Source organism: Paramisgurnus dabryanus, chromosome 17, assembly GCF_030506205.2.
Source record: "Paramisgurnus dabryanus chromosome 17, PD_genome_1.1, whole genome shotgun sequence".
NCBI lineage: Eukaryota > Metazoa > Chordata > Actinopteri > Cypriniformes > Cobitidae > Paramisgurnus > Paramisgurnus dabryanus.
In genome coordinates, this window is record NC_133353.1 from 34,459,539 (window position 1) to 34,484,720 (window position 25,182).

Sequence of the window (25,182 nt, forward strand, 5' to 3'; positions counted from 1 at the left end):
GGAATCAAACATTGTGTTACCCCAGACATTTGGCTCTTTAAATAGAGACCATCTGAGTCCAATAGTTTCTGGCAGTATATCAGCACACGGGAGGACAAACACAGACCGTTTTCATAAAGTTCAGTTTGCTTTTGCACAGATACACTAAAGAAACATCTCAAACATAGGGGTCAGGATTCAGGGTGAGGCACTGACTCTCATATGTATGCGTCAATATAAGCTGTGATTCACAGATTTGTGTGCTTAGTTAGCTTTGTTCATATACCATCAGCTTCCTCAAATATTCAACCTTCATCCCTTGCTTATTTAACCACATTTCAATGCATAAACTTAATCCACAAACTACATCTTTATTTTGAATGATTTAAACATTTCAGGCTCAGTCTGCCTTGGTTGTCTCTCTTGTATTTTTGTATTATTCCTCATTAGTAAGTTGCTCTGGATAAATACACAAATGCACTCTCTTATTCCGAATTTTCTGTAACATTCCACAATGCGTCCCTAACAGTGACATCACCTTCCAGTAATGTGTTTTTTACGCTTAATTAGAGTTGGAAAATTAGAGCAAGAGAGAAGAAAGAAAGAGGTGGAAATGCAAGAGCTGTAGTTTGCTTCGATGTTGTTCCTGCACACAGTCCTTGTTTTCAGTAGCCATAGTAATGACACATCTAGTCTTTAAAATCTCGCAGAGGAGAGATTTTGTTGCTCAAAGACATAGCAGAGAAACAAGCATTGAGCCCAGCGTGTTTCGGCAGTTGTGTCTGAAACTATAAAAGGTCAAACAAGCATCCGGTTGGTCCTGTAGGACTTTGCGATTAAAGTGTGGGTTTACAAAAATGTCTTGTAAAATCCCATTGTAGTCTTTTTCTTTTGGCTCGCAGCTGTGTTGAATAAAGTGCGCACACACACAACAGGAAAAACAGTCATTTCCCTTTTGTTAAATTTCATGAGTCAGTGTGACCCAGCTTCTCCAAACCACAAAAAACAAGACGGCCTTAGTGGGGACATCCACAGGGCTTTTAAAAAAGCAATTATGCATCATGTCTCATTCATGGAAAACCTCAACATGCTTTCATTTAAACCATGATTTCCCAAACGAAACAAAAATCTCTAGCTTGCAAAATTAACAATATAAATACAGCCTTTTTCTGACTCATCCGACACTTCACTCATTTTATGTTTGTTAGTCTCTGATTGCTTTTAACATTTTCCCATCAATAACTTTTAGGATCTCTCTTGTTTATGTCAGAAGTTTCAAAATGTCTGTAACGGGGCAAAAGCGTTAACCCTCAACGGAAGGCTTGTCTGAAGCGTGGCGGCAACACATGCTCTGATCTTGCATAAACGTAATTGGCTGGCTCGCATTAGGTTATTTGAATAAGGTGATCTGATTGGCTTACACACGCGTTGACACTTGAAAAGTTGAAAAATTTCCTACTTCTGCCGCGACGTTGAGGGATCCACAATTCAGTTTGGCAACGCATGACGTCACCCATTAAAAGTACATGAGAAGCGTTAACGCTTACGCCCATGTGAATGTACCGTAAAGCAAAGAAAACTGGTTCTTATTCACTAATAATTGCTAATAAAAGTTTTTTCCTATTTTAACGCACATCTAAACTTCTCACAAAAAATTGCACCTTGTTAACAAAATGTACGTATGCACATGAATTAGTTTTTAAACTCATTCTTACGTTAGTGAATTTGAAATGATCTCAATGAACACAGCCGTGTGCACAAGGTTGGTAATTTGCATAATACATGCCCAATCCAGCTCCATATAAGGGCTTTCCACAACGCAACGCTTGTCCACAGAAAAGTCTAGTTTAGAAAAGTGTGTCACCGAAGTAAAAGTAATCCATGATTATATTCACTATCAGTAAGATTCTGTTTGGCTTTGCTTTTTCGATTTGGGAGGTTTTGCTGTCCGTGGAGGATGCCAGATGTGCTGTGTGTCTACCGGCGTAACAGGTATAAGTAATAAAGAAGTATGCAAAATAAACGTATAGACCTTTAATTCTGCGTTCACACCAGCCGCGGTAGAGGTGTCAAGCGCGAGTGATTTCAATGTTAAGTCAATGTGAAGACGCGAACTAGACGGTTGAATTGAGCAAACTTTAATTGAGCGTTGCCGTGGGAAACACGCAGGTTGAAAAATTTGAACTTTGGCGGAAAAACGTGCAGCGTTAACCAATCAGGAGCTTGTTCTAGTAGTGACATGAATACAGGAAGCGAGCGACGTGGCAGAAGTCTCGATGACTAGAATTTCACGCCCGAATGAAGCGAGTAAACTAAAAATGTTCAAGCGGCAAACTAGACGCGGTAGACGCGAATTTGACGCCTCAAACGCGGCTGGTGTGAACCCACAGTAATACGACTTCACTCGAGACACATCTGTATCTAAAATACAGATCAAGGACCAAGTGATTGACATTTGGACTTCTCATTACACATTTAGGGAATGTGCACACCAAAGCGTTTTACTGCTGCTGAAAATGCCTGGCGGACGCCTACTGTGGGTATGTTGTTGTGATATTTGTCCCATCCCTCCTCCACTGTGACTGGACGGCCGAGTAAGAAGTGACATTGACTCTGCATACGTGTGGTATGTTGTTCGCAAGAAAGTTTAGTAATTTTAGTACGAAAGTTTTTGTTGAATCAGGATTAGTTTGAGAAAACTTTCATATGCACACTTCACCAACAAATTTGTTCTTTACAAATGCTTAGTGAATGAAACCCACTGTGTCTAACGCCAGTTTCTTCACAGTCATATTTTCCATGGAATAATCTCTAACATCTTTATCTGAACGTGTTGGAAAATTCAGTAAAATCTGACCACATGTTTTTCTGAATCTACAGACTGCTTTACTTGTAAATGTCAATCTGTGCTCTTGTACATTTACAAATAACAGCAGTGCATTGTTGTTTTGAGGATGGTGCATGATACATATCACTCAAAACACTTTCTTATATTATTGCTATAATCATTTTTTTTCATTTAGCTGTCATTTTTAATCCAAAATTATTTCTTATTCAAGGACACAATGGTGTTGAAGTTCACCGACCAATTCTTGAGTTAGCTGTACAAAACCTTAACCATCTTTATATCCCATATAAGATGTTTTCATCATCAAATCAGACTTGGAGATACCTACTGAAACAATCCTTTATCAGACTCTATGTGTCTAAATTTGTTTAAGAGTATGCATTTACATGCATGTGTCTGTGTTTGTAACGTACTAGGTTTCGCATTGATGACGACTTTTTCCCCCGAGTGTGAGGGTGGAAATCGCCCAGTGTCACCCATCTCCTCGCTGGAGCCGAACTCCACAACTTCTACGAAACTCAACGGCACACTCCACTTGAGCAGAAACCTCTGTCCTGTGGGAAGACCTTCACTTGCGGCTCCTACATTCACACCATCCTGTGAAGAGCTGGAGAAAAGCAGTTTGATAAGTGAATGACACATTACATTGTGTTACAGATGTGTGTGTGATGTATCTCACCGCTGGTTGGGGGTGGCACACATGAGCACGTCATTCAGAAGAAAGACTCGCCGTTCTTTAGTCTTAATGATCTCCCCGCGATCATTATAAACAGTTTCCACCATGTCATCAGAACGAATCAGATATCGGCTACCACTGCTCAGCAACTGAGTGAAAGAGAGAGAGAGAGAGAGAGAGAGAGAGGGATGGAGAAAGAAGCAGAAACAGCAATAAAACGATTGAGCTAAGGATGAAATATTTAAGAGTCCTACTTCATCAAAGTTACCATCAGCACAGTTGACACAGAGCTTACACAGCAGTGGGCTGAAACAAATGTGTGTGCAATGGTTGAATAAGACCGAATGTGCTATATAGCTCAGTGGTAAGACATTGCATTAGTAGCGCAAAAGGTCAAGGGCTCAAAATCCTTGTTGTCCCTTGGACAACATAAGTTTACAGTTATTGTAAAATTAGGTGCGTTTCCATTTTTTAGTTATTCACCATTTCTGTCTGATTTTAGGGATACATTGTGATTAGGATTTTTTATAGAAATGTTGCTCCTGGGTCAACAAACTGTGTTGCCACAAGAACTTATCTTACTTGCCAAAAGTGGTGGGGACTAAAGATCAGATGAAAAAACATTACAGCAGGACGGGAAGAACATTGAATAACGGTGCATAAAAAATGGGCATAGTATAGGCCGGTCAACAACACAAAAATACTCAGCATAAAACCCTCAACAATGTCGACTGCACATGTAACAGTCCCTACAACACCAGCTAAACCGAACAGTGCCAAAGCACCATACTGTAGAAAACGGCAGCATGTTAAGTCAATGATTACAATGAAATTCATTACATATGTACAAGAAAACACACTGTAAGCACAGAACGTATGTGACATATGTGACCCTAGACCACAAATCGTACACTGCAAAAAATTATTTTCAAGAAAAAAATGTTCTTAGTATTTTTGTCTTGTTTTCAGTAAAAATGTCTAAAAATTCTTAAATTAAGATGCTTTTTCTTTATGAGCAAAATTACCTAAGAAAAGGAGTCTAGTTTTAGACCAAAAATATAAAATTTAAGTGATTTTGTGCATAAAAAACAAAAAAATCTGCCAATGGGGTAAGCAAAATTTTTTTTCCCTAAACATCAAACTCAAGACAAATTCAAGAAAAAATTGCTTACCCCATTGGCAGATTTTTTTGTTTGTTTTATGCACAAAAGCGCTTAAATTTGATATTTTTGGTCTAAAAACTACATTTTTGCTTATCACGAAAAAACCATCTTAATTTAAGAATTTTTTGATATTTTTACTGAAAACAAGACAAAAATATGTAGAATTTATTTCTTGAAAATCTGATTTTTCTTACTTATTTTTTACTGAAAACAAGACAAAAATACTATCTTAAAATTCTTAAATCAAGATGAGCAAAATGACGTAAGAAAATAAGTCTAGTTTTTAGACAAAAACTATACAATTTAAGTGAATTTGTGCTTAAAACAACCAAAAATATCAGCCAATGGGGTGAGAAAATTGTGCTTATATTAAGTGTTTAAGAAAAAAGAAATCTTATTTTAAGATTTTTGTCTCATGCCATTGGCAGAGATTTTTGCTTGTTTTAATCACAAATTCACTTAAATTGTATAGTTTTTGTTTAAAAACTAGACTTTTTTCTTACATCATTTTGCTCATTAAGAAAAATCATCTTGATTTAAGAATTTTTAGATATTTCTACTGAAAACAAGACAAAAGTACTAAGAAAGAAAGTCATTTTTGCAGTGTAAGTTGCACAGGGGTAAGTTGCGGGCGGCAGTGGCTCAGTGGTTCATGTAGGTTGTCTACAAACCGGAACGTTGGTGGTTCAATCCCCGGCTCCACCGGACTAAGTGTCGAGGTGTCCTTGAGCAAGACACCTAACCCCAGCTGCTCCCAAACGAGCTGGATGGCGCCTTGCATGGCTGACACAGCCGTCGGTGTATGAATGTGTGCGTAAATTGGTGAATGTGAGGCAGAACTTAAAGCGCTTTGGATGGCCATAGGTCTGTTAAAAGCGCTATATAAATGCAGTCTATTTACCATTTACAGGTATTGTTTGATTTTTCAGACCAAATGCTTTCAAAAAGTGGTGGGGACAAAATCAGCCATTTCAAAAAGTGGTGGGGACATGTCCCCAGCGTCTCCAGTGTACATGACACCTATGGGTCAAGCTGATACAATATAGATAAACCTGTACACACAAACACACACAAAAACAACACCATATGCGGACCTAAAAATGACCCCACAAAGTCAACAATTTACCGGTTTATAATGTGGTCCCCACAACGTGATGAATACCAGGTACACACACACACTTAAACGCATGCACACAAAATAGGTTTGCACTTCTTAACTTTACCTTGTTAAGGTAATGCTCATTTACAGCCTTAGCAATGTGTCTGATCTCACAGCGCTGGTCAGCTTCTCTCTTCCTCTCGTTTAGTTTTTCAGCAAGCGTTTCCAGTTCAGTGAGGGCCATTTGAAGCGGAAGGCGGTCGGGATGTCCCACTGGTGTGTTTTTTAACATGTCCTGCAAAGATATCCAGAAGACAATAAACACCGGGACCGTTAACAAGATCGGCCTGTGCAGAGAACTTGCTGAACTGTTAGAAAAACATTTAAAGATAAACTAAAACCATGAACTTACATGCATCTCTACATGAAATCGACAGAAATATATTCTGATGCAGATCAGAAAGAAAGTGGCGCCCCCTTCTGGGCAACAAGTCTTTTTTTTTTTTTAGCAAAAAATCCTCAAAACACAATACTGGTCCAAAATCACATGCCTGCATTTCAGTTAAAATCATTATTAAAAATGTAAATGCAAAATTAAATCTGTGCCCTTACTAAATCAGAAGAGAGAGAAACCTAGATGTCACCCAGTTTTTTTCTAAATCATCCTACATAATGTTAAAAACATTCATCATTTTGTAAAAATAAAAGCTTAATATCTTTAATATTTACTGGGTAAAGTCATGTCAAAGATTAAAAACAGTGAGTGAATGATGAAAAATTCACATTTTTGTGGACATATAAGTACGTAAAATTGTGTGTGTGTGTGCTGGGGTCAGTGTGTATATGAGTATGTAAGGATGTATATGACTGCATGTGTACAAAACTCACCTGCAGCAGCAATATGAACTGAGGAAATCTTTGAATAGGTTTCATCATCAGCCCGTAAAGCGTAAGTCGGTCTTTACTGGTCTCCTGACGTTGCTGTTAACACAATGCAAACACAGCTTGTCATTATGGACTGATGAACTCTCAACAATGTGACAATTAAATTACAGCACTAACTAAAAGTTTTTTTCTACATTATTGGAGTTTTGGTTCCTTTCCACGGTCACACTATTGGCTTGCGTATGTGTAGGGTGGCCATTTGTGCCAGTTCCGCCAGACACGTCCCGAACATGTTTTCGGGTTCGTTCTCTGGAATTCGCGTTGCTCGACCGCATACGTCATCGAGGTTCTCACATTTCAGTTAAAATACATTAGAAAATTAAGATTCATTTCTTTTAAGACATACAATCATTGTAGTTTCATTCTTACCTTGAAATGTAACGGTTGCTTTCCTAAAATTAAACCCGAAATATTAAACCTTGATGACATATGCGGTCGAGCAACGCGACTTCCGGAGAACGAACCCGAAAACATGTTCGGGACGTGTCCGGCGGAACTGGCACGAATGGCCACCCTACGTATGTGTGAGGCTGACATTAGCTTAGCTTAAGCGGTGTGTACACCAAAGCGTTTAAAGGGCACCTATTTCATTGCTAAAAAACAAAGTTATTTGTGTATTTGGTATAATACAATGTGTTTGTGTGGTTTATACAAAGCTCATCGATCTTAAAAGCTCTGTGTCCCTGATTGGCCAGCTAATCTGTACGTTGTGATTGGCCTGAATACCTCTGACGTCAACCGGAAATGTGACGCTCCTTACCATGTTTGAAAGATTCGGTCACAATGCAATACTGGCAGGAGTTACCTTACAGGCTGAGAGCCAAAGCGGGAGCGATAAATTCCTTTTTCACCCGAGCGTAAAAACGTTTTTGCGATATATGGGAGTTTATGCAAAATTTCTGTGTTTCCATTGGGCACATTTTCAATTTGTGCAATTTGAAGCACAATTTGAAACACAGCTAATTCCTATATGCTCTTTCATAAATATATTGCAAATTCCTTATGTCATGTAATGTAACTTCTGCCCTTATATATACTTTTTTTTAAGGGCCATTTCCATATAAGATGGAAAAGCATGTCTTGTTTAATATGATGCTTGTTATTCATCATATTAATTAATTAAATGTCTGACAGAGAAAGTATTTACCATTTTATTAGATTATAATCTATTTATTAGGAAAATTAAACTATATCTTCTATTCTACATATTGTTTATTTAATAATTTTTGGATGTTTGACCTTGAGGAAGTCGAGGAAACAGGGCTTGGCAGCACACGCCTTCCGCACCACTCCCATCGCCAAACTGAAGTTATTCACATATTCACTGTATGCGTCCAACACCATGGACTTAGAAAACTGCAGGAAAGAGAGACAAAGATGGAGGTGAGAGCAAAGTCATGACCTGAGATTGACAGTAAAACCATGTTGCTTCACCAGAACTACTGTTGCAGATGAGTTTTTGCCACACACACCATTCACAGTTGGTTATGGGTGGAGAGGGTTTATGCATGTAGAAACTTAGATGGAGGGTGTGGTGTGCGATTTGCGCCATGAACTTTTCTTTGCCAAACACGGCATAAGAAGCAGATAGATACTATTACTTTTCTACTTTAATCCATTTAGTTTGTATCCTAAAACTCTTCTCACCGATGCTACAAAAACATCTCCGATCATCTCCAACTCGTCCCAGTCAGACACGCGGCTCGCCAGCGCCATCTGGAACAGGGCGTGGCACTGCAGGATCTCACGTATCCGATAAAACATCACCTTACGCTTACGGTCGCTCACTAACCGTGGCTCGATCTCGGAGAGTGGCTTTTCATATTGCTGTGATAAACAGATAATTCAATTAGATTTATCCAAAAATGAACATTTACGTAATTTACTAACCCTCGTGTCTAGTTGTCATATGCATGTTTTATCCACACATGGGTACCAATAAGATTTGATGTTACCGATGTGCCGCCATATTTGAGCAAACAGCGAAGATCTGTACATTGCCATTGATATGCAATGTATTGATCGCTAAATAACCTCAAAATATGTAGTATTTTGTAGTATGTAGTAGGGATGGATGCATGTTGAAGATTCGTCATGATGAGCCCCATAAAAAATGATTGGTTTCTGTTTAACTAAATAAACAAAAGCCTACATCTGGGATGACATGAGGGTGAGTAAATTATGAGAAATTTCATATTTGGATGAACTATTGCTTTAAAAAAAAAAAGGTATAAGAGGCATTACTATATTGTAAATATAATCGAGTGCTGTAGGGATGAGGTATTTTTGTAGGCAAATCTGGAAGTTAGCGGGCCATTGGTTGCCTTGCCAACCTATTTTTCCCATAGACTTTTGGATTATCACAAAAAATAAGCTATTTTGTGATTAGTCTAAATGTGTTTACTAGATATGAAAAGCTAACCTTAGGCTACAAGCAACATCAACATCAACCAAGCTCCCGACAGCTCTTTCAAACTTTATTTAACATGTTTAAAACATGTTTCCTGATGAAGAAATACTCTTTGTGGATGACTCTTTGTCAGGAATTGAGCCCATGTTGTTTTTGAGATCTTCATGCGTGATGAAGTTAAAAGTCCAGACAAAGTCTTTAGTCCCATGTAGCAACTTGTTAGCAATCACCCCTTTAAAGATTCTGTGAAGCTTTAAAAAGTCACGTGTTGGTGTGTTTTACGTTGTAGAATAAAACGTAAAAACCTTTCGGGCTTGTGTTAACCCAAGATCTAATTTAAGGAGTTTAACCAATTAAAAAAACTTTGGGTGGTGGAACCGGAAGTGCTAAAAAAAAGCTAACTCGCTTCTAGGTTTTGCCTACAAAAATACATCATCCCTGCGGCACTCTACAACAATATCTGTGTAATAATGATTTTTTTGAAAAGTAAAATGCATTCATAAAACGTAATAAATACAGAAAAAATTGTAAAAACCTCTAAAATCCTCTTAAGAGCTTCCAGATAGTTCTTCTCACTCTCTAGAATCATCTCCAGAATGCATCTCCTCATTACCTGCTCATACAAACAATTAAGCACATACAATGGGAATATTTGAATCTATAAAAGCTGTGTGTGTTTATTTATGACACTACCTGGTGCTGAGAGAGTCCATCGGGTGCGGGCCCCAAAACTGGGTCCACATTAAAACACTCCACCTCAATGAAAAGATCTGAATCTTCATCAAAGCAGCTGGGTTTCTTCTCTAAAGAAAATGAATAAATATCACATGAAATAAAAAGCATTTGTGACCCGTGCTGGCAAAATGAGTCAGAATGCGCACTTTCTAATTTTGAGCTAGAGGCAAAAGAAAGTATAAATGTCGATTTTGGTTTAAATAAAAATATCGACCAAAAACCGTCTAGCAATCGCAATTCTCTAAACAGTCATTAAACAGCTTAAATGATCTTGATTTTTACATTTTCTGAAAGGTGTACCATTTTAAATGCTTAATCTAATACAAAAATGCGTGCACCCACATGCGCGGGACATTTTGCATGCAGAAATTAGAAAATAGAGTGCAGTACTTGCTTGATGTTAAAATAGTTATTAAGAGAGATAAGACATAAAAATGATCTTTCTTGCGCTGACTGACAGATCCAAAGCATGCACAGAGGAGCGTGCGTCCCCGATATTGACATTTACACAGAATAACAGATTTAAAAAAAAAATGTTTTGACAATAAATCACGCAGATAAAATCTGTTATGTCTTAAGTGAATGTTTGTTTAACTGTTGGGAAAAAATATCTGACGTGTAAGATTATATTAGATTCTTGCATTACAGTAGATCTTAAAACTGTCTGTCTTAATGTCAATCAAACAATAAAAGAAAAAAGTTGAACATATATTTTTCCTATTTTATTGTTTTTGACTTTGTGTGTATTAGTTTTACCAGTGATTTTAAGGTATGGATGCATTTTTTGTGTGTTTTTTTAACCCTCATCTTTACCGAGGCCCTAAGGTGACATTGGAGTAAAAAAATCTTACGTTTAATTTCATGTGCTCACGCAAAACCTTCATATGCAGAATTTTTTTAATGTTTAGTTTCGCATACGCACGTGAAACTTTCTCGTGCACACATGAAACTTTCGCTTTCACATGCACATGCGATAGTTTCACGTGTGCACGTGATAGTTTCACTTGCGCACGCAAAACTAAACGCAATAGTTTACGAAATAAAGTCAAAATATCAATAACTAATATTTGAGAATGTGCTCATTCTGACTCATTTTGCCAACACTGGTCACATTAATGAAGAGCTCTCTGTTGTGCTCTTACCCTGACAGAGAGATCTGGTGCGGATGAACGATCGGCCCTTTCTCACTGCGGCTTTGGTTTTCTGTAGACCGTCTTTAGTTCCATCTTTGGCTGCTTTTACAAGCCTCTGCATCTGTTGCACAACATCCATCATTCATGAGTTCTGATTCATCACCACTTAAATGCTTCATATTCACTTTAAGAGGCGTTAGTTTTGAGATGAACCCACACGCCATGGAGAAGACACAAGATCTAAACATGCATCAAGCTAAATGATGGTCTGAGTTATAAAACAACCCGACAATGAAAAGATGTTACGATGACAACAGATCACATAACTGATGGGTAAATGAGAGAGGGAGACAGAGACCACAACTGCAGGCAGTCATAATGTCAGTCGAACCCTGCCATAAGATTTACTTACTCTATCTCTAAAACAGCATATACAATATATACAATATGATAAATCGGACATTTCACAAGACTTTTTAAAGATGTAAAATAATTCTTTGGTGTCCCCAGAGTACGTATGTTAAGATCATTTATTGCATGTAAAAATTGCCACTTTGAGCAAAAACGTGCCGTTTTGGGTGTGTCCTTTTAAATGCAAATGAGCTGAACTCTGAACTAAATGACAGTGGCGTTGTTGGATAGTGCAGATTAAGTACTATCCCCTTCTGACATCACAAGTGGAGTCAAATTTCAATGACCTATTTTTTCACATGATTGCAGAGAATGGTTTACCAAAACTAAGTTACTGGTTTTATATTTTTAACATTTTCTAGGTTGATACAAGCACTAGGAACCTAATTATAGCACTTAAACATGGAAAAAGTCAAATTTTCATGATATGTCCCGTTTAGGTTGTTCTCTAATATCTACATAAGGTTTATGTGGCAGTTTTATGTGCAAAAATGATCCAGAGACGGTTTTAAATGTCCATTTACAACCCTAAGATTTGTCCCCCAGAATGAAATGGTCTATTATTACCTTATTTGAAAGGGTCATGAATAATAATGCTGAGCTTTGCTCTGATTGGTTGTTTCTCAGAACAGCTCCTTCAGTAGCTTTGTGTGTGTGCAAACAGACCTTATGTTTGAGTCTGTATCAGATGAAGATACAGATTTTGAGGAATAATCAATTGTTTGAAGATTGTTAATGGACGTTTCTGAGTGGTAAGTTTGTGTTATTTTCAGTATAGACCTGCAAAACGTAACTGAAACGTCAATAGTAGAACTTTAGCCTAAGCGCTAGCATATAGCATTAACTAGCATATAGAGCTTAATCAGCAGTCACAACTTTGTTTTTAGCATTGTAACAACATTGTACTTAATTTAATGTCTAACTTAGTGTTCTCCAGCTGTCTTTTGCATGCATGAGGTTTACATTAGAAGGAAACAATCGTGTTTAAGGCTTACGATAATAACTCTTATTATTCATTTATGCCTAGATAAACACAGTTTTACATTCTACACCACCTTTAACCAATTGCAATAAATGACAATGATTTCTTTTCCTAACTAAAACCACTACAAGCAAAAAGACAATTTGTTAGTCGCTTGCTCTCTGTATTTTTTGGTTTTGCTCTGCTGTGGCAGTCACTTAGGAAGAGTTATATGTCAACTATACATACATATCATGCAAAGAACACAGGGAAAATAATGAGAGAGAAGAGTACGACAGTCACTCTCCAAAAATGAAGACAGCCATGATGTTCTGTACAGACACACAACAAAAGCTTAGTGGGGACGGCGGTGAGGGATTTGAACAGAGGAAGCCCCACCACCAACACTAACACCAATAGAGGAAAGAGGCGTCAATCCAGTAAGACCGACAGCCGTCAACCTTTTACCTTCAGCTCGTGTTTGTGTTTGAGCTGTTGCAGCTCTACCGTCCCCACTGTGTTTGCCATGAGATCTCGCATCTTTTTCTCATAATGCTCTTTCAAACGCACCAGATCGTCAGAGAGCTGAACGGAAGCAGAGAGCGAGTTACTGCACACGGACTCCATCATTCCTTTATCGTCTTACACTGGTATTCATTTATATAAGACTTTCCCAAAAGGAGTAACTGTGTAATACGTAGAGATAGACCGATATATTGCAGTGGCTGATATTTGTAATATTTAAATAATCGGCATTTGCTGTAAAAAAAAATTTAAATAGGCCAATAAATCTTTCTGTTTCTTAAATTAGTTGTTTGTAATATAAAGACACTTGTGAAGCCAATGTCTGACAGACAGTAAAATGACCAATCATTATTCACTTTTTAATAGGGCTGTTAAAAGATTAATCGCGATTAATCGCATACAAAATAAAGTTTTTTGCATAATTTATGTGTGTGCATTGTGTAATTATTTTATATATATATAAATACACACACATTTATAATATATACACACAGTATACACACACACACACATATATATTATGCAAACACAAACTTTTATTTTGTATGTGATAAATCGCAATTTATCGTTTGACAGTCCTACATTTTAATGTTTATTTTTACTGTAATTACATGTGTGTTATATCAGCCTCACTGCTTTTTCAATATCGGTATAAGACATAAAAAACATATGATTGACCACATATGTTTAAATAAATGACATGAAACATGACAATGTCAATGCTCTGTGCAACTATTGAAAGTGACGTGCTAAAAGTCAAAGTCACATGCTTGTCAAGTATGCAACGCATACTCGAAATGAGAGTCTGCATTAAACCCACCCTAGTGAGTAGTGACTGCAAGTTACAAAAATGACGTGCACACCTCCACACAAAATGAGGTCTTGCGCACCCAACGCACACGATGTCATTTTTGGCGCGTGCACAAACACGCTCATGTGGATGTGTCGAGTATAAACAAGGCTTTAGCCTCAAGTACCTTTTTGCTTTTATAAAACACAGAATATATCACAGAATGCAAATACTAAAGCAAACAAAATGTACTGTATCAGTGCAACTTTTATGAAGTAAAATAACTAAAAGTCTTCCTACCGCTGGAAAAATAATCCCTGACCGACTGAGGGTGCTGCGCAGTCATACACACAACCATTGGGTGCAACGGTCACAACAACTGTCATTTATCTTAACACAGCTATTAACCAATCAGAATAGAGGACTGGAAGTAACCGTTTTATAAAATGAGATAAAGAGAGGTTTCGACTGAGAGAGAGAAGTATTAATAATTTAAATACATACATGTGTTTTCTTGCTGGGCGTGCGACCCCTAACAAATGCATCAGGCAGGCCATTTTCTCCGTGTCCGTTCTCTGTGTCACTTGCTTCCTCATAACTCTCAAACTCACTGGAACTCCAGCCGTTGTCTGGCGAGCTGCTGCCACCCTCCTCCCCGAAATCCACATCATCATAGATCATCTCATCTGGGTCTATAACACAGTTTATACTTTTATACAGAAGCAGCCTGTAATCTACACCTCATGACATGAGCGACAGCAACAGAGCTGTAAGTCACATGACATTTATTAATGTTAACTGCTGACTGGCCATTTTTACTCTTAGTTTCTATTACTCTCACATTTCCATTGGGCTATTCACTAACATTGAATTGTGCCTGATTGTAGTGTCATCAACATGCAAATGCAAACATGCACAAAACTGCATTAAATGCAAATGCATTAAAATGCAATGTGGGTGATTAGTAAATATGATGCAGGTTTTTGTGCTAAAAATAAAGCATGCAAAGATTCGTACATAAGTGAGCACCATTGGCTGGTATATAAACAACGCTTTGCATAGTCAATGTACAAAAAGATTAGATGAACAGACCTGTGGTGGATCCAGAGTTTTCTCTTGGTACGTCATCATAAATCACTTCATCCGGGCCTTCAGTAAAAAAATAAAACAGGCAAACAATCTTGTAAAACTAAATCAATGTGCTTCTTTGTGAGTGTTATAGTTCGTCTGAAGGAGTATTTCTTCAGTCAAAGGGAAGGAAATGTCTGGGATTCTCTTCAGAAACAGGAAACACAGCCAAGCAAGACTTTATACATACATGCACATTCACAAATCTCATGAGACACTGAGGAACCAACATATTTGCGTTGATAACTTAAATCAGCCAAGCAAAATTGTAAGCACTTACTTTCCATCCAGGCTGTGTTTGCTGGATCTGACACCCATTTAGTAAGAGCATCTTCCTCCTTGATGACTGGACACTCTTCACTAAAAACACTGGATGAACAACTTTAAGTTAAAAAAAGAAAAGAAACACTTCCCCATTAAATATCCCCCTTTGTAAAAGATGGAGTTTTCAAATTACAGCTGTCAAAAATGACCTCTTCAATTCTCTAATAACTATTTTAATTATTTATGGGCTTAGCTAATATGAATATATTATTAATATCTGATTCATTTATGACCATAATCATCCATTTTAATATTTTATTAAGTGACTGTCCAAATTATTTTTTTGCATAAAACACATTCAAGCCAGGTATGTGAACTGTACAGGAGCGTACAAACAAAAAAACACACAAATTCAGACAAACAAGCAAGCAAACATGTATGGGTCAGTGACAAAAACGATTTGGCAAGATGAGAAATTCAAAAATCTTTTAAAATTTTTTTAAAGCATGCATCAGGTTTATTTAATGCACAAAGTGTATTTATCTTAATTTTATGCAATAAAAAATTAAATTTGCACCATTTTTATGAAAGTTAAGACTGAATGGACCTGAAAATGTCAAACGGTGTAACCGCCAATTGCGCCAAAGAATGAGAAATATTAAATATTTTATCCACCTTGATGGCATGTAAACGTAATCATAAAAAAAACTTTTAAAATATCATTTTATTATTTATTTCTAAATGTAAATTTTAATGGGTTTTTGTAATATTTGTCCTGACATATGCTGAAAACAGCTCTGTTTTCTAAATAATCTTTGACAAATGATGTAAAAAATTTATGTAAAAAAATCATATTACACTAAACTAGATGATTATATTTTATTCCACATTTTTTATGAATATATTCATATTTTCATTAAAAAAATAATACTAGTTAAACCAATTGACACAGACCGGTTACACCACATTAACATTTTTGCAATTATCCCCAAATATTCTTTCAAAATGAAATAAAACCAGAAATTTTAGACTTGGTCCTCAAAAAAAGAGAATGTCTGCAAGTTTATTTTGAAATTTTAACCCTTTTACATTTAATTGAGCCATACGGACACAAAATAATAAATGTCACGTCATTGACCGGTATATGGTCATCCATTATCATTAGATGTAGTAAACAGTACAGTACTGTATCACTCACCTGTCCACTGGAGTTTGTCCTGTTACACCGACAGTCACTGTAGGACACATCACAAAAGTTCATACTGTACATTAACACATCACTCACAGATAAATACATTCAATATATATAACTAAAACATGTTCACAAGATCCTAAGAAATTACACTGCATCTTAATAATGAAAATCCTCTTCACTTTGGTTGAAATTTACAGATCAGACACCATTACGCCACAAGGGGATGATAGAGTTTCCTAATAAAACTAAAGATATGATAGTTGCCTTTTTAATAGCCTTCAAATTGCGCAAATGAAATTGCGAATTGAAAATACACCTAATGAAAACACATAAATTTCACAGAAACTCCCGTATATTGAATAAAATTAAAATTAATTAAACTAAAAAAATAGTTAGTGCGGTAGCTGCGATATACGTAAATGTACCAACATCTGTCGCCGCGGTTTATGGATTGACTTATCTTAAAATAACATTCGTTAATAGACACAACATAATTGCGCAATAGGTTTTATCAACGTTTAATAAATATCATAAACGTTTCGGGCAAATCTGTAATGAAAACCATGCAAATCAGTTTTGTGTATTATAAAATTATAATGCGCAAAACTTTTTTTTTTTCTTTCTTTTCTTTTAAACGCCATACCATCTTCTAAGGCTATATTCAAATGCGCAAAACTGATTGATAAAACAAAATTATTATTCCCAATTGTATTCATGTATTGTTTTAAGGAATTAAAAATGAAAAATACCCATAAAATAAGTCATTTTAGTTAGCGCAAAATCTATACTTGACTATATATTTAAATATAAATGTATATTCAAATATACACCGGATTCAAACTAAGCCAAAAACTAACTTTGGAAAGTTGGTGATTGCTAAAGTTTTGTGAATATTTGTACTATACTTAACTGTATTCAAATATAAATCCATATTTAAAAATACACTAGATTCAAACAAAATAAATGTAGTGTCCAAGCTACTGTTACACTTTAGAGAAAACAGGAAACCTCATCACAGCCTAAGCCAACTAAATTTATCCCCTACTTCCTCATGGCAAAGCTTCAGAAAAAGACGGATGAGAGACGAGAGTTGAGTGAAGGGAAGGAGAAAGGAGGGAGAGATGTGTGGTAATGGTAACCCCATCAAGACCAGCAAAAAATTATATTTGTTAACAATCTCGCTCTTTTACCATCTTCATCCATAGAGAAGTGTCGGATGATGACTGGGGTGGTGTAGGTTGGTGTGATGATCGGCACATTTGAGGGCGTTGCATAACCGCAGGGCACTGGCACAGAATACCCAGATGCCAACCCGGGGCTACCGGGAACATCCTGAATGTCCCTTTTATTATCAGTAGCTGGGGGAGAGGAGGGAGGGGTATTCTGCTCCGACAGCAGCTGCTGTTGGATAGGGGCGATATCGATCACAGAGTAGGGACTGACTTTGGATTTGGTGGAAGCCACACTGGCACCTCTGTCACCTATTGGTCAAAAAGGACAGTGACTTATCAGGAAGGTCTGAGACAGTAGGTCTTGTACAAAAGTGGGAAGTTGTATTTCCGCCCCCAGGTAGTAAATCTTTTCCATGTGGGGTTTGTTTAGTGTTTATATTCAGCTACTGAAGACAGACTGTAGTGAGGGATTCATAATACATAAAACTCACACCACACCAACGAAAGATAAGAAGATAAAGATAAGGGTAAGAAAAAGATTACAGATGTTGCCTCAGAAAACCACATCAGGATTAAAAATAGGCAAGGATGCAAAGGGCAAGGGCTATCAAAAGATTAATCGCGATTAATCGCATACAAAAAAGGTTTTTTTTTGCATAATATTTGTGTGTGCACTGTGTGTGAATATTATTAATGTATACACGTATGTGTGTATTTATATATACATAACAATTACACACAATACACACACAAATATATTATGTAAACACAAACTTTTATTTTGTATGCGATTAATCGCGAGAAATGGGCTGCCACCAAAATAGCTGTAGATTAGATTTACAGTAAATTATGTCGAAATCTCATTCAGGATCATAGTCAGTTGGGGAATTTATTTTATAACAAGTGCATATTGTTTTCATTAAGCATGCTTTTAATGTTATCCATCACCTTGACCTGCAAACAGTTCATTTTATGAACCAATCGTATATAGCCGACCAATTGAGATGGTCCTCACTGCGGAACACAACATCCAGGGGGCGGTGTTGGATCTAGATCCAACTCCTCCCACTTTATATACCTTGTTCCGCCAAATGAACCAGTATATTTGCGTTGTTGCAGCCCGCAATTAGTTGCAACCTGTGGTCACCAACGTTTGCTCTTATCAATTTAAGTGTACGTTTGATTAATAATGAGAAAGATTCATAATTTAGAAAGTATCACAGTTAGGTGTAAGGGGAGGTAAGGACACGTTCCCGACAGTTTGATATCACTGAAGGGATTTATTTGTACATTATCCCACTTATTACACAGCTATTCCTATACGAGTAAATATATAAACTTATTTATTTGATATCTTTTATTAGCAAATGTAAAAAAAAGTAAACCTGTTTCCTAATGGCTGTAAGCAAAGACGTTAAAACAAGTTCAAAGTCCATACAAGATAAACATTCAATTTATTAATTTCTAAATAACATGCCATAGCCTATATATCTTAATAATTATGCATATTAATACTGTATCCATTAATAGGTCTTAAACTGCATGTGGTAAGATTACTCGTAGTAGGCTTACCCGAAATGTTTTACTCCAAAACATTATAGCAAAAAACTTACATTTCACCCTAAAAGGCAGTACTTTTATTGTAGTCATAAGTGAAGTTAGTTATTATGTCAAAAGAATAACTTAATTTAGTTACGACTAAATGCGGAAATGGTAACGCAGCAACACGTGTATGACGTGTCTTGTGGTAAAACTGGCGACCAATGGGATCTCTGGATCGGGATCCAGCTCCGCCCCTGGATCTAAATCCAACCCCGCCCCCTGGATGTCGTGTTCTGCAGTGAGGCGCTACTGGACCAATTTCATAGTTAACATCATAACTGTAGTGTCCATTTCAAACTCACCCTCCAGGTCACTGTAAACAGCAGCTCCTGTAGCGTCCTCTAGTGGTGGTGGAGGGGGGTCACTATGCAGCCCTTCGGCTGTACTATAACACAGCTCTGATGGAGGAGGTGGTAGATCTCCCTGCGGGAATGCTGCATGAGCCGAAGAGGTATTATTATTAAGGCATTCGTGAGGTGGAGGGGGCAGATTAGCCTCTATGGTGAGTAAGCTTTCCGGGTTTGGGCTTGTCACATTCACGCGTGCGTCCCGGTCTGCCGATGAGGAGGGTGGAGGCATGGACATTCCCTCAGGGTCGGGAGGCAGCCGATCCGCCTCTGGGGCTTCATCACCACTGTCGTCAAACTCAAATTTCTCACCTCCATCATCCAACACTGCAAAGAGAGACATAGTGAAAAGTTATGCCTGATATAACTGATGTGCAAAGATTTATCGCGATTAATCGCATACAAAATAAAAGTGAGTTTTTGCATAATATATTGTTTGTGTGCTGTGTGTAATTATTATGTATATATAAACACACACACATACACACACACACACACACACACACACACACACACACACACACACACACACACACACACACACACACACACACACACACACACACACACACACACACACACACATTCATGTATGTATTTAAGAAACATTTACATGTGCATATTTATTTATATTTTTATATATTATATATAATCATTAAAAATATATATATAAATTAATAAAAAAATTTAATAAATTCAAATAAATGAATCATTTTTGAAATATATACACGTGTGTGTGTGAGTGTTTAATTCACACACAAAACAAAGACATATATTAAACTTTTATTTTGTATTCGATTAATCACAATTAATCTTAGCCCACCACTAAAAGCAATTCATATTCAAAGACCAAAAGTGTCTACAATTAAAATATACTTAATTCTAATTAATACACAGTTCAATACTTGAAAAATTTACCATCGTAAATTTAAATACATTTAGTTTTTTTTTTCTCTCCATTAATCCATGTGATGATGCATGTGTGGAATTTCACCACATTTAGCCACCAAAATGACAAGTTAAAAAAAAAATGCAAAATACCATGGCCAGAAAGTACAGTACTTAAGCTGGTAAATTTTCTCATTTCATCCTTTTTCACTCTGTGCTCCCAAAGTTAATTTAGGGTTATGTCTGTAAGTGTAGTATTTTGGTTCTACAGCTGGTTCCCGCCCTCCTCTTTGCCCACCCACGGTTCACAGGCAAATTTGTATTTTATACACGAGAAACTTTTAAATTTATGACATGTACAGGAATGCTCAGCTCTTAAGATCTCAGCCAGTACATACAAGAGAACATAAAAACAAATCATACACCAAAACTAGTACAAAGGGTTAGAGAGGAAGCGCACTGATATTAAAAGGAAACAGGGTCAAACCTCGGCTTTATTTCCCACACGCCAGCAAACCAAAGAGGAAACGTGCCTACTGAGACCAAAGATAAACACAGATCTCAAATTTAAGATCATTAATTTCAATATTGTAGTTTGGTTTGGATATTATGACAAAACTTCCATAATTCTGTCATCATTACATACAATTTCTCCTTTTGAGTTTCACAGAAGAAGACAGAGAGTCATGTAACTTTAAAATTAAATGAGGGGAAGTAAATAATGAACAAATTTTTGTGATCTCTTTTCATAAACTCTCACGTCACATTTATTTGAAAACATGGCAAACAGCTTTAAAGTACGGTTGAAAGAGAAGATAAGAAGATACGACTGAAGAAAGTTGCATTAATAAGTGACGAAAGCAAAGGAATTTGTGACAATGTACACTATTATAATGCGAACACTTCATGGAGTCTCTTGGGCGAGTGACTCACTCTTCAAAAATGTGTCTTTTTTTCCCTTCATTCAGCATTAGAGCTTGATGTCCTGTCAAAGCACACACAGCAGCAGCTATTCTTCACTTCAGTAATTTAACAAGTTTAAGAGTTTTATAGACCGTTTATTTACCAAACAACACTGTATATATGGATAGCAACCACAGTACCTCCAAACCACTGCAATTAATTAAAGTATGTTGGTTTTTTCTCTCATAGGGGAATATTAAAAGGAGTGGTGCAACTAAAAGACTCTGGAGCACTGCCCAGGAAACCATGCTTCCTCTAATGGAAACCGTTATCTCTTGAAGTCAATATATCCGTCGTGCCGTGCTGGTACAAGTATGCTCACTGAAATAGCAGAGATTCCTAACGCAGTAATAAACATGCCCTCCTCCAACTTAAGGGGCTGGACACACCAAAACTTTTAAACGCGGCTGAAAACGCCTTGAGGACGCCGAATGCCAGCTGTTTTTCAGCTGAGTGCCAGCTTTCTTCAGCTGAGCGCTTTGATAGCTGTGATACTTCAGCTGCGAGCCGGTTGGTTGCTGTGGTGATGTCCCGCCCCTCCTCCACTGTGATTGGGCGGCCGTGTGAGAACTGACATTGACGAGCGGAGCTTTTCTCCCAAAGTTGAATCTCTTTCAACTCTCGACGCTCAGCGGCGAGCGTGGAAAAACCGCCGAGCGCCGGTTTTCAGCGCGGAAAAAACCCGCTAGCTGCTGGCTTATTTGAAAAATGCCGAGCTTCCATTGGAAACAATTGAAAACATGCGCCGGCCGCGGGCGTAAAAGTTTTGGTGTACACAACCCCTAAGGCTGTGGATTTTCAACGCAACGCTGAAAGACTGATTACCTTTTCTGTTTTCGATAACTATTCAATAATTTCCTGTAATGTCAATAAAAAAATACTGATGATTTATTAATCATTGGCAAGCCAGGTACATATTTACTACAATTATTATTACTGACAAGTCAAATGTATTTTTGTAGTTTTTTTACTGAAAGTTGAAAAAGTTGGCAATCAAGGGGCCGGATTCTTTAATATTTAAATGAAGAAAATGCATATTCTTATTTAAAGATGCAATTCGTAACTTTGCCTCTTTATTGCCATTTGTGTTTGAAACATAAAATTACAGGTTACTTTACTTACTTGTCATTACATTTGTTGAAACAACTAACATTTCCTGCGAAATCTGATCTGAACTATTCTTTACGCTTCGTGTTGTGAATCATAGAACAGTAAGAAGACAGCTTTCAACACTTTTTTTTTTTTTTTTTTTTTTTTCACCAAAAAAACTTTACAGATTTTAGCTTCAGATAAAAGTTAGAAATATTTAGCATTCTTTAAATTCCTGAAACATTTTAAGAAAGTTCTTCTATTTTTTTCTCAGACAAGTATAATCAGTGTCAAAGCTGGTAGTTTTTTATTGCAAAAAAACAACGTTATTTTGTGTATTTGGTATAATACAATGTGTTTGCGTGGTTTATGGTTGCATGCGCACATTGATGCAAGTTTATATATAATGCATACATATAGTTTAAAATCTAAAATTGTAAACAATGAGCAGATATACGTTTCTTTACAAACATGCGTGTTCACAAGCACTGGTTTCTTTTTCTACCGGTGGGTGCTCGTCACAACGTCAAGCAGGTTACTTAGCAACGACAGATGCTTTGGAGCACCCACGTGTTTTGACAAGGAGTAAAGCGGCGTGGTCACGTTTTCCATGTGGTTTTAGACACGAAATCTGAAGCAAATGAGCATATGTGCTTGGCCATTTTGGTGGGTGCTCGAGCCCAGCCCTGGAGCACCCACGGGATTGTTTATAATGTTTCCCGCCATGCTGAAAACTTCTGATGGTGTACTGGTAGTGCAGATTGATACTTATTTGCAACCTTTAAGGGCGATTTATAGTCGTGCGTAGGTCCTACGGCGTAGCAGCGACGGCGTAGGTTTCGCGTCGGTTTTCATTTATACTTGTGCGTCGCTGTCCGCGTCGACGTGCAAAGACACGCGAAACCGCTGGTTGGCAGTAATCACGCGTGTAACCACAGTAGCAGCAGAAGTCGTCACAGAAGAAGAAGCTAAGCAAGTTAACCCACAAACGAAGAAAAAATAGCAACTTGTTGTGTATAATTTGAGAAGACCAGCAATGATGTAAGTAAATAAACAGCGACTTATGTTGCAGTTTTAGTTAAATCACTCCTCAACTTGGCTCATCTTTGTTTTCACCGTCTCAACCGGAAATACCTATGACGCAGTTTTTTTACCTGACGGAAGGGGTTCTGGTGGACCAATCACAGAGCTTGTGGTCCGCGTAGGTCCGGCGCGCTGTTAGGAATTTTGTGAGGTGCGCGTCAGGCTACGCAGAGCTACGCACAGGCTACGGATAGCCTACGCCGTAGCTACGGCGTAGCACCTACGCACGACTATAAATCGCCCTTAAGTGACCAAGAGAGAATATCTTGCCCCATTTGTTCCGCCCCCAAGCAGCAGGTCATCACTGATATCAGTTGCCTTCCCTTGCAAATAGCGTGCTAACTCTGAGTCTGCTGGGAATTTGCGTTCACACGAACTTGAAAACATCTTGCTGTGCGAGATTGTAATTTATATTTTAAATTTTTTATGATGTGCACAACACTGCGGGTCTCACTTCAACACCGCGGGTTGCTTTTTCACCGGCACAAGTAACACTTCACCACCCGGTTGTGCTGTGTTTATTACAACCGTCACAGCCATAGTGGACAAAATCCACCAAGTGCACGATCAGAATTACAATACACATCACGATACGTGTCTTTAAGGGACACATTTTCCATGTATTTTCTTAATGTGTGTGAAAAGGGCTTTACAGTAGTCACAAAGCACGTACTGTGGGTGGGAGATCAGGCAAAAGCAGGTAATGGTATGCAGTGATCCAATGGGTTACATCCATAAATCTCTAAGCACATAGGGTAAAGGTTAAGAGTTCATTGTTTGGGGGTAGAGTTGTAGTCTCTTGTCCTAGTTTGGATTTGTACTACCGTGGGAAGTGAGAATCACACAGGCATGAAGAGGAGATTTGAAAGTGGCTTTATCAGCCCTCTGTGTTAATGAATGGAGATAAAGTAGATAAAGCATGAGGAAGTTTCCATACATTTAAAAATATACTGACTGTGAAGGTAAGGTGCCTTAAAAATAAGTTGGAAAACTAGCTTTGTTCCTTATGATGCTGATTTCCACTACACTATGGGCTTGATTTGTGATGTAGTTTACATAAATGCATTTTGCAGACACTTGAAACAGCCATTTTACCAACCAAGTATAGAAATTACAGTAGGATTATCCCTGTTTTATTGAACAGATAGTGGTACTGTCTATCTTTTTTCTTTCTGCTGTCGTTTTCTTTACACCTCCCCTGCATTCATTCTGGCGTTCCTCTATTTTGTAACCCACACAATCCTCAGTGGCTGAGCTCTGGAATGTGTTTACACAATTTCATTTTCTTCTACTCTTCATCTACCAAACACGTCTAACATTTGAGTCTAAATAAAGTGGACAACTTTTTCAACCAAAAACGGTAATTTACGCGTTTTGAACTTACATTCACACGACAGTAGCGTTTCTGGGTCCTAAAAATGCAAACTTTGGTCGACGGCTTTCAAAGTGCAATTCTTTGAAGATAACACCTTGTCGCCTCTTTGTAAACGACAAAAAAGCAAATCTGTGATAACAGTGACGTCACGCATGTGTTCAGTTTATAGGCATGCAACTATTAACGCTTCACTAACAAGGTTTAGTCCAGATTATAGTCCAGGGTCACTAGTAGTAAAATAAATAAACGACCTCACCATCCATCTAAACAAAACTGTTTGTTGCTTTTGCTGTCTTGATCGCTCTGTATAAGAATGCATATGTGCACAGGCGTCTTGTGCTTCTTTACAAAGTAACATTGCCATCTACTGGCCTGGTATGCACAATACAGCACATTTTTGC

The 25,182-nt window shown here is 37.5% G+C and overlaps 1 protein-coding gene across 6 annotated transcripts in view; it reads right to left on the reverse strand.

Annotated features, from left to right (window-relative positions):
- arhgef10 (Rho guanine nucleotide exchange factor (GEF) 10) overlaps positions 1 to 25,182 on the reverse strand; it is a 63,851-nt gene that overhangs the window by 30,596 nt on the left and 8,073 nt on the right. For 4 of the 6 annotated variants that reach the window (XM_065267508.2, XM_065267507.2, XM_065267506.2 and 1 more), the window contains 16 exons: positions 19,339 to 19,710; positions 17,453 to 17,743; positions 16,266 to 16,302; positions 15,084 to 15,172; positions 14,768 to 14,824; positions 14,180 to 14,367; positions 12,829 to 12,945; positions 10,998 to 11,109; positions 9,814 to 9,923; positions 9,656 to 9,733; positions 8,358 to 8,537; positions 7,950 to 8,066; positions 6,654 to 6,746; positions 5,890 to 6,060; positions 3,507 to 3,652; positions 3,241 to 3,434 (listed from right to left, as the gene is read on the reverse strand). In XM_065267508.2, the coding sequence (XP_065123580.1) occupies positions 3,241 to 3,434; positions 3,507 to 3,652; positions 5,890 to 6,060; positions 6,654 to 6,746; positions 7,950 to 8,066; positions 8,358 to 8,537; positions 9,656 to 9,733; positions 9,814 to 9,923; positions 10,998 to 11,109; positions 12,829 to 12,945; positions 14,180 to 14,367; positions 14,768 to 14,824; positions 15,084 to 15,172; positions 16,266 to 16,302; positions 17,453 to 17,743; positions 19,339 to 19,710 (2,352 nt within the window). The remainder of the gene's footprint in view (positions 1 to 3,240; positions 3,435 to 3,506; positions 3,653 to 5,889; positions 6,061 to 6,653; positions 6,747 to 7,949; positions 8,067 to 8,357; positions 8,538 to 9,655; positions 9,734 to 9,813; positions 9,924 to 10,997; positions 11,110 to 12,828; positions 12,946 to 14,179; positions 14,368 to 14,767; positions 14,825 to 15,083; positions 15,173 to 16,265; positions 16,303 to 17,452; positions 17,744 to 19,338; positions 19,711 to 25,182) is intronic. The other 2 variants (XM_065267511.2, XM_065267510.2) reach the window with 2 other exon arrangements.